This window comes from Tupaia chinensis, unplaced genomic scaffold, assembly GCF_000334495.1.
Source record: "Tupaia chinensis unplaced genomic scaffold, TupChi_1.0 Scaffold000165_2, whole genome shotgun sequence".
NCBI classification, from domain to species: domain Eukaryota; kingdom Metazoa; phylum Chordata; class Mammalia; order Scandentia; family Tupaiidae; genus Tupaia; species Tupaia belangeri.
In genome coordinates this window covers 2,890,127-2,899,342 of record NW_006159640.1, presented here as the reverse complement: position 1 = coordinate 2,899,342, position 9,216 = coordinate 2,890,127, and the positions used below count along the sequence as shown (strand labels likewise).

The 9,216-nt window shown below is 52.2% G+C and overlaps 2 protein-coding genes across 12 annotated transcripts in view; both read left to right on the top strand.

Moving 5' to 3' along the window:
• MROH7 (maestro heat like repeat family member 7) overlaps positions 1–8,304 on the top strand; it is a 59,392-nt gene extending 51,088 nt beyond the window's left edge. For 10 of the 11 annotated variants that reach the window (XM_027770890.1, XM_027770892.1, XM_014586903.1 and 7 more), the window contains 6 exons: positions 903–1,082; positions 1,654–1,809; positions 2,327–2,449; positions 4,695–4,797; positions 7,399–7,461; positions 7,972–8,304. In XM_027770890.1, the coding sequence (XP_027626691.1) occupies positions 903–1,082; positions 1,654–1,809; positions 2,327–2,449; positions 4,695–4,797; positions 7,399–7,461; positions 7,972–8,216 (870 nt within the window). In that variant the 3' untranslated portion in view covers positions 8,217–8,304. The remainder of the gene's footprint in view (positions 1–902; positions 1,083–1,653; positions 1,810–2,326; positions 2,450–4,694; positions 4,798–7,398; positions 7,462–7,971) is intronic. The other variant, XM_027770893.1, reaches the window with a different exon arrangement.
• Positions 8,300–9,216, top strand: part of TTC4 (tetratricopeptide repeat domain 4) — a 24,586-nt gene continuing 23,669 nt past the window's right edge. Inside the window, exon 1 of the mRNA XM_006146112.3 lies at positions 8,300–8,364. The gene's annotated coding sequence lies outside the window, so the exon portion shown is untranslated. The remainder of the gene's footprint in view (positions 8,365–9,216) is intronic.

Genomic DNA, 9,216 nt, shown 5'->3' with positions numbered 1-9,216 from the left:
TTCTTTTCTCCTCCCAGGATTTTGGCAATACACATGCCCCCAGAGTTTTTTTTTTTTTTCCAAGCCATGAGGTACAGGACTCGAACCACATAGTTAGAGGGATACTGCCGCTTTAACCACCACACCAGCTGGCTAGCCTTATATTTTAATTCTTTAAAATTGTTTCTATTCACGATAGAGGACACATTATGTGCATGAGAAGGGGAGGAGAGAGAGAGGAGAGAGAAGCATCCTCTACAGAGTCTTGTCACACGGGACCCCCTCTCCTCAGGATCTTGGGTGTCCTGCTTGTTTTCAGGCCAACCCGGGGATCTGAACCCAGGTTGGCCATGTGGCTTCCAGCAGTGCAGTTCAGTGCACTATGGACAGTGCCACCGGACTGGGCCTATGTTATTCTTTTTGAATAGTTTCTAACCCGGGTCTTTGACGATGGCCTTCGAGGTGGTGCGTGTAGAAGGGGCTGAGACAAGCAGTCCTTATTCCCATTTCGCAGATTAGGACGCCGACGCCCAGGTTGCTGGGCCTTCCTAGAATTGTTAAAAGTGCTTTGCTCTGTTCTCCCAGGCACTATTGCAGCCCTTCGATGTAGCCAAGAGGAAGGAAATTACGCAGGCTCGGAATGTTAAGTAGCCATGCAGGGCATCATGTACCCAGCACTAAGAAAGGCAGTAGACCACACAGGGCCTCAGGGGTCCAGGCCAGGAGGCATTCAGTGAGGTCAAACAGGGCTTTAGGGAGCAGTAAGAGTATGAGTGAGAACATTCCAGGCAAGTGGGGTGGTGTGAGCAAAGGCCGGGGCGATGAGAAGTGGGCCACCAAGTTCATCTGTGAGTTCAGGCCGAGTCCCCTACCTGCCGCTCACCCAGGCAGGATCCTCCACACCAAATACTCCTGACCTACAGACAGCCAAGGTGCAGGCCCTCCTGCCCTCCATGGTGAAGGGCCTGAAGTGCGTGGACGGGATGCTGGTGGTGGAGGCGGTCCACAACATCAAGACCATCTTCAAGGGGCAGGACCGGAAGCTGATGGACAGCTCAGTGTACGCGGAGATGCTGCAGGTCCTGCTGCCGCACTTCAGTGATGTAAGGAATCCCATGGGAGGAAGGGTGCCATGAGGAGGGCAGCCTTTCACTGCCCTGGGGGCCGCATACCTTTCCTGCCTGCCCACCGGGACCTAGATGGGGCAGGGCCAGCCCAGAGGAAGGGGCACCTTGGTCCACCTGGTCTCTTCCTCTTTTATGATTGGTCTGCCCAGAGAACCTTCCTCATTCCAATTGGTTCTCATGGAGGGAGCGCTTCTCTGTAACCAAGTCTCCCCAAGAAAGTGACCTTACTGCGACTACTCTGCTGGGAGAGGCCACCTTTTTGTACTGGTCCCAGCAAAGGAGGGCATTTTCCCACTTGGCACTCAGGTACCTTTTAGATTAGTGGGGAACCTGGCTGGGAAGAGTGGAGATAGCGTGACCTAGGCTCAGGTGAGGGTAACACTGACCTGAGGTCAGCCCCTCCGCCCCACTATGGCCTCTGCTGTTCTCCATCTCTGTGCCTCTCCTGCCTGGAGGGTCCCTCGTAATAAGGGAAAAGGGGCCCTCAGGGCTGCCTCCCAGAGGAAGCTGGTCTCAGGGTGTCCCCTGAGCCTGCGGTCTGCCCTAGTCGCGTGAGGATGTGCGCTCCTCCTGCATCAACCTGTACGGGAAGGTGGTGCACCTGCTCCGGTCGGCACACGCCCAGGCCCTGGAGGAACAGTTGACCAGCACGCTGGTGCCCCTGCTGCTGATCATGCAGGAGGGCAACGCCAAGGTGAGCCAGGTGAGTGTGTGTGGGCCCCACGCCCTCTGCTCTGCCTCGGGCCCTACAGGTGGGCCTCCCATTGTGGAGCAGGGGGATTCCCTGTCAAAGTGGCCAGCTCCACTTGCTTGTTTTCAAATAGTAATAGCTGCTCCATGGTCCACTTTCCACATTCGATTGCTGTTCTTTCTTTTTTTCTTTCTTTCCTTTTTTTTTTTTTGAGAGTTTCTTTTTGTGATAGGGCACATGCGCTCACTGGACAGACAGAGAAAGACAGAGACACAGAGGGCAAGAAATCACCCCCCTGGGGGATGGCCATGACATAATCCCTTCTCCTCCATTCTCTTCTTGGGATCTTGGGCACACGTGCACATGTGCCCGGCATGAGTTTAAACCAGACTCAAACCGTGGTCAACTATGTGGGAGTTCAGTGATGTAACCATTATGCCCTCTTTTGGTCCCTTGGGTGCTGTTCTTGAACATGTTCCAGCCCCCCCAGAATCTATAGCTCTGGTAGTGATTTCTTCTTGGTTCCCAGAAATGTGTGAAGACCCTGTTCCGCTGTTCCTGCTTCATGGCATGGGAGTTGCCGAAAAAAGCGTACAGCCGGAAGCCCTGGGATGACCAGCCACAGGTGGTGCCCAAGATCTGCAAGTACCTTGTGAGTGCGGCCAGAGAGCCCGCAGTTCCAACGAGCAGGTGGCAGGCAGGAATTCTGTCCTCTCTTCCTTCTTTTCACACCAGCGTCCAGATTAGCAATTTGTATGACTACCTGAGAGGTGTTGGCTCTGGAATCTTCGGCCCCCCTCTCCCTTTTTGCCCCACTTCTAGGGAGTGTCCCCTGTCCTGTGGCTTACAGGGCACCTCCCCTGATGACCCACAGGCACTTCAAGCTTAGCCTGTCTTTACAATTTATGGCTATCCCATTCAATTCTGCTTTGTCTCTAGATCCTCAAAGCAGAAACCTAGAGTCATCCTGGCCATCATCCTCCCCCTCCCCTTCCACGTTTGATCAATCTTAAGTATCTTGATTATCTCTGAATCTTTTTTGCCCGCCCCATCCTCACTTCTTCACCCTTAGTGCAGGCCATGGCATCTGTAGTTGGGCCACAGGCCCCACCATCCAATGGATCTCCCAGGCTTTAACTTCATCCCTTCCAGCCCATCCCCACCCAGGTTACTAGGGGTCTCCCTGAAACACTCCCTTGTCTATATTATATCCTTGCCTACAGGGCTGTGTTGGCTTCCTCTTCTCCAATTATCTGAAATTTTTTTCCCCATATGAAGGATAATCTTGCTGGGTATAGCACTCTTGGTTGAAATTGTTTTTCATTTAACACTTTGAGTATGTTTTCCCATTCTTTCCTTGCTTATATTGTTTCTGATGAGAGGTCTGAGGTTAGCCTGATGGGATATCCTTTGTAGGTAACTTGATGTTTCTCTCTTGCTATTTTTAGTATCTTGCCTCTGTCTGTGGTTTTGGTCAATCTCGTTATGATGTGCCTTGGAGATCTCCTTGGGTTGATTCTATGTGGGGTCCTTTGTATTTCGTGGGTCTGGATATTTGAGTGCCTCTCTAGGTTTGGAAAGTTTTCTTCCAGGATTTCATGGAATAGATTATCAATGCCCTTATTAGTTTCTTCACCTTCTGGGATACCGATGATCTGGAGGTTTGGGCATTTATTCCGTTTGATTCTTTATTATGGTGTATGTTTCCTCTTTCAGATCGTGCAAGAACTTCCTCACCTCCTGGAACTTTCTCTTTTCTCCTGCATCTTCTGGAGTTTGTTGTCTCTCTTCTCTTGCATCTCTGTTAGCTTTGTCACTATGAATATCCTAAATTCTTTATCTGACATTTCCACAAGTTCCCTTGTGTTGTTTGTGGAGGTTGAGGAGTTACTATTTTCCCTTAGGGGATGGATACTTTCTGGGTTTCTCAGATTCCTTGTACCTCTGTGGTGGTTTCTGGTCATCTGATGGATTATACATTTTTCCTAGTTTTTGGAGTTAAATCTGAGCATTCAGAGGCATGCAGCAGGAGGTGAACTGTGATCTCTAAACAGTTGACAGTGGTCTCAATCCCTGAAAAGCACGCTCAGAACTCAGATATAGATGGCTGGTGATTGGCTTGTCCTGGCTTGATCTGCGAGGCAGGAGGGCAAAGTCTCCTTATTTTAATTCTTTTGAAAAAAATATTGCTAGAGGGTATGTGTGTTCATGAGAGAGAGAGGGAAAGCAAGAAAGCATCTGCTATAGGGTGGTCATACCTCAGTCCCTTCTCCACTTCTTCATTCTTTTGGGATTTGGGGCACATATGCACACACACAGGGTATTTTTCAAGCTGCCAGTTCCAGGACTTGAGCACACGGTATTTTTCAAGCTGTCGGTTCCAGGACTTGAAACACTCTGTTGACCAGGTGGGATCTAGCTGCCTTAACCATCACACCACCGGCTGGCCCTGGCTCCCAATTTTCTAATAAGGCCCTATTCCTGTCCTGCTTTTAAGGGAACTGATAACTCTCCAGTTTATTTCCCACTGCTTTATAACAAACCCCTCACCTGGTTGGACCTGTCTCCTTTCCTATCATGTCTGTCACATGCATGTCCATCCCTGTCTCTGGCTCGATCTGCACTTGAGAACTTTCCCTCTGCCTGCAGCAGGGGCATAGATTAGAAGAGGAGACCCCAAGGCAGGAAGACCATTAACGTGACTGTAGTAATCAGCTAAAGGAAGATGAGGCCTGGCTCTGGGGGCTCAGGCAGAGGGCTGGTTGGCAGAGATGTTTAAGATGCAGAGGGGCAGGGCTTGGAGGCCAACCAGGGTTACCATCCTGAGCGTCCAGTGAGGCAGATGGGTAATCAGTCCCTCCGAGGGCCCAGCACTTAGGTGTTTCTCTCTGTCCCAGGTGAATACCCATCGAGACTGCGCCTTCACATTCCTCAGCCAGAGCCTAGACTACTCCAAGAACTCCCGGGCCTCCCTCCGGAAGTCCTCGGTCATGTTCATAGGTAATCTGCCTAGTATCATGTTCATAGGTAACCCACCTGGCATCACACTTACACTCGCCTGACATTTCCAGTCCTGCCATCAGGGCTCTGCCTGCTCTCCACTTGGCTCCCTCCCAGGCTGCCAGCCCTCCCAGCACCTGGGATGCCTCCCTTGGGTGCTAGGCGTGGCCAGCAGGTGGCCATGATGAATGCTGGAAGGGTCTTCCCTACTCTAGGATCATGCCTTAGGAGGTGGGCCACGAGCTGGATTCAACCTGAAGGTTTTGTGTAGGCTACAACCTGGCAAATGTACACAGCAGAAGTGCCACTTCCCCTGGACAACTGCATGAGTCTGAGCTAGCAGGGCCTTGGGCCAGAGGGGCCAAGTGGCGCAGAGAAGTCCAGTAGAATCTTAGCCCCGTGGTTCCCTTTCCACGGGACCCCGGCTGGATATTTATTCCCACTGAGCCGCAGTCTCCTCATCTGTAAGACAGGGATCAACTCCTGTTGGACTGGATGAGTTGTTTTTGTTTGTTTGTTTGTTTGTTAAGAGGTTTTTACCTTCGGGCATGTGTGCTTGCTGGAAAGAGAGAGAGAGAGCCAGTGAGAGGGAAAGTGAGCAATCACCCCTTGGAAAGGATGGCCATGCTATGATCCCTTCTCTTCCATTCTCCTCCCGGGATCTTGGGCACACACACATGCATGCCTGGTATGATTTTTAAGTCATTGAGTCTGGGACTTGAACCACGGTTAGCCTAGCAATGTCACTGCTACGCCATTTGGCCCCAGATTTTTTTTTTTTAAGGTGAAGCCAGGTTCATCAAAGTGCTCAGTGTTAGTCACCTTCATTCTTCTATTTCCCACTTTCCCACAATCCCAACCTTTGCCTTTCTGGAAAAAGATAAATAGCAGATTTCTTCTTGCCCAGAATCCCAACAGGACCCTTCTGATAGCAGGCTGGGTGTGTCTCCTCCCAGCCCCTCCCCCAAATAACCACCTCCCCTTCATCAAGGACAAGGAGTTCTTGTTGCAAAGAGGCTTGGGGATGGTGACATTTGTCAGGTGACGTTTCTTCTAGTACCTTTTCCCAGTTCCTTTGCTGTTTCTCATCTGCACAGTCATCCACCCAAGCGTCTGTTGGTTTACTTAGCAAACATCGATTAATGAACTGATCCCCTACTCCGCAGTAGGCCTCATGCTTAGGCTAAGAATCAGGGCTCTTTAGGAGGTGATGCTGATGGGTGGAGTGGGGCCTGAGGTGGGGGCTGTTACCAGGATCAATGCTGGACGGGGGCATCTCCCAGAATTGGGGTGGGGTGGGGGGGCTGCTCAGAGACAGCGTCTCACAGGGAGTGATATTATTTCCCAGATGCTGATTCTTTAAATCTTGCTCCAAATTATTTCCGAAAGCGTGTGTGTTTAATATCTGGGAACCTCCTCCTTGCCGGGGTCTGTGCTAGGGAAGCCAGACTGAGCAGGGCCTGGATCTGCTGTGGACAGCTCCCACCGGAGTGTGTGATGCTTTTATTTATTTATTTTTCTAGAGGGCCTATGCACTCACCAGAGAGGGAGAGATAGAGGAGGAAGGGACCCCTCTTCCACACTGCAATTTCTTCTCCATTGCTCTCTCTTTTCGGGACTTTGGGCACACATGCATATGTGCCCTGAATGTTTATCAAGCCAACAGGTTGGGATTGGAACTGTGGGCTCAGCTAGGTGGGTCTGGCTGCTTTAGCCACCAGGCCATGGAGCTGGCCCAGTGATTCTTAAGTTCTTTGGGTTGCAGATCTTTCGTGAGACTGAAGGTTATGAACTCTTTCTCTAGAGAAATGCATATGTACATACAATTTACATATAACTTTAGGCTCCGCAGAGTTCATCTCCCCACACCCCCAGAGAATCTCAATTAAGAAATGTCTGATCTGGTGGGAGATAAACCTTCATAAATCACAAATATTCCTAAAATATAATACAGACACAGAGAAAAACTTACAGATACTCTGGAAACCAGAGAGGCACCTTAACCTTGCTGGGAGGTGAAGGCAGGGAGGAGTTCCTAGAGGAAGCACTTGTTAAATGGCATAGTTAAGGACAAATAGGCATTAGCCAAGCAAAGAAGTGAGGGAAGGACCTTCCTGAGACCTGCAGGGACCTGGGGAGCCGGGCTTGGGCACAGGCAGCTAAGCCATGTGGCTAGGGACATCAGGAGCAAATCCTTGGCCCCGCATGGCTGCATCTTGGCTCTCCTGGGCCTGCTAACAACCACGCCTGACAGGTGGGCAGGTGCTGAGTGTCATGTGTGCCATCGTCACACACAGTCCCTAGAGAAATGGGCAGCGGGACTACCCCGTGTCACAGGTGAGGAGACTGAGGCCCGTCCTGGGTAAGAGGCCAGCCTGGGCTGCGCTGTCGGTCAGCTGTAGCCCAGACTCTGCCCCTGTCCTGATGCCGTCCTTGCCCGCTAGACCAGCCACCTGTCCAAGGCCCTTTCTCGGGGCATCTACTCCAGGGTCCGAGTGTTCTCCTGGATCCTCTTTTGGAACCGAAGGAGGGTGGGGGCTTCACTGAGGAGGGGTGGGGCGGAGCCAGGTGGGTGCACTCACCTCCTGGATTCTGCTCAAGGGTCCCTGGTCCCCTGCATGGAGAGCATCATGACAGAGGACCGTCTGGACGAAGTGAAAGCCGGTGAGCCTGCTCTGGACTGCTGCGGTTTCGGGGGGATGAGCAGGAGCGCGGTGGGTAACAGGGCAAGGAAGGGGTGTGTCCTGGCAGGGGTCTTCCTCCAGGGTGCTAAGTCCTGTGGGGTACCTAGTATTAGGTATCGGGGGTTATAAGCCCCACTCTGGAAGCTTGCAATGCCAGTCAGGGAATGAAGCTGGGAAACTAGACCAAAAACCGTTTAGTGCAAGGTGAATAGCTGTCTCTTAAGGGGAGAAGACTCATTTTGGAACTGGGGAGGCTATTAAGAGCATGGAAGAAGGCAGGGCAGTTCAGGAAAGCTTCTTGGAGGAAGGGGGGCTTTGATTCAGGCTTTGGAAGATGAACAGCTTGAATGGCAGGGATGAAAGTGAGCTAAAGGGATGCTGAGCAGAGGGTTCCTAAGCCAAGGCAAGTGGGAAGGAAGGAAGGATGAGACCTGAGACCCACACGGGGACCTGGTCTTAATGAGTGGCCTCCCCCATCCCTCTGACCCAGCCCTGGAACTCCTGAGACACGACCCAGAAGCATCGGTGTGTATCTGTGCAGCCCAGGCCCAGGACCACATCCTGGCCAGCTGCTGGAGGAACTCCTGGCCACTGCCACACGGGGACTCGTGGGTGTGTGACCCAGCCAGCACGCACCGCTGGAGCCCCAGCTGTGAGAACCTGCCCACATCCCACCAGCGGCGCTCCTGGGTCATGAAGGCGCTGGCTTCCTGGAAGATGTCCTTGAAGCAGTGATGTCCCCGCCCCACCCACACTCACTGTAAATGCTCCATGGCTGACCTCCCCACCCTGGGCATCTCCTCACGGGGATGCCCCAGGCTCTGGAGCAGCCCGCACTCTGCAACAAAGCTGTGAAAGGAGCACGCCTTCATTTGCACACTCGGTCAGTGTTTCCGGGGCACATAGGCTGTTGCAAGTGTGTAAGTGTGAGAGGCTCAGAGAGGTGACGTGGCTTGCCCAAGGCCATACCGTAAGCCAGCTAGGTGGCCCTGCTTCCTTTCCCCCACGTTATTACAACAAAAGGAGATGGTTCGGGTGGCCCTTGGGGGAGGGAAAGGAGAGAGGAAGAAGAGACTGTCCATGACATCATGCAAACGTGCAGATCCCTGTGCAATGGGGACTGGAGAGAGGGGAGAGGAGGAGGAGAGGGCTGGTCATGAAGGCCTCGAGGCTGGGTTAAGGGGAGACTTCACCCAGAGAGTCTTCAGATGCACTGTGGCATGTGAGGCAGGGGAGAGATGTGGGAGCTTTAGGAAGCTCCCTCCTTGGGCCAGCCAGTGATCTGGTGGTTAAAGTGGCTGGATCCCACGTGACCGGAAAGCATGCCAGTGTGTGTGCTCATTCTCAAAATCCCAAAGGAGGGAGAGATGGAGAAGGGATTGCAGCGTGATCATGCCTCATGGTGGGTACTTTCTCACTTTCTCTTTCTCCTTTGAGTGTATGTCTCTGGCAAAAATTAAAAAAGGAAAAGAAAATAGAAACAAAGAAAAAGCTGCCAGAGTCAGCCTATAGCATGGCAGTTAAGACAGTTGGATCCCAAATGGCTGATTCCATGGTTTGAGTCCCAGACCTGGAAGCTTGAAAAACAGGCCAGGAATGTGCATATGTGACCAAAATCCTGAGAGAAGCATGGAGAACGGAATGCAACGTGGCCACTCCACCTCCCCCGGCGGGGGGCTGATTTCTCACTCCCCCCCCCCCCCCCCCCTCCACCCTTCGGACACGCTCTGTACAC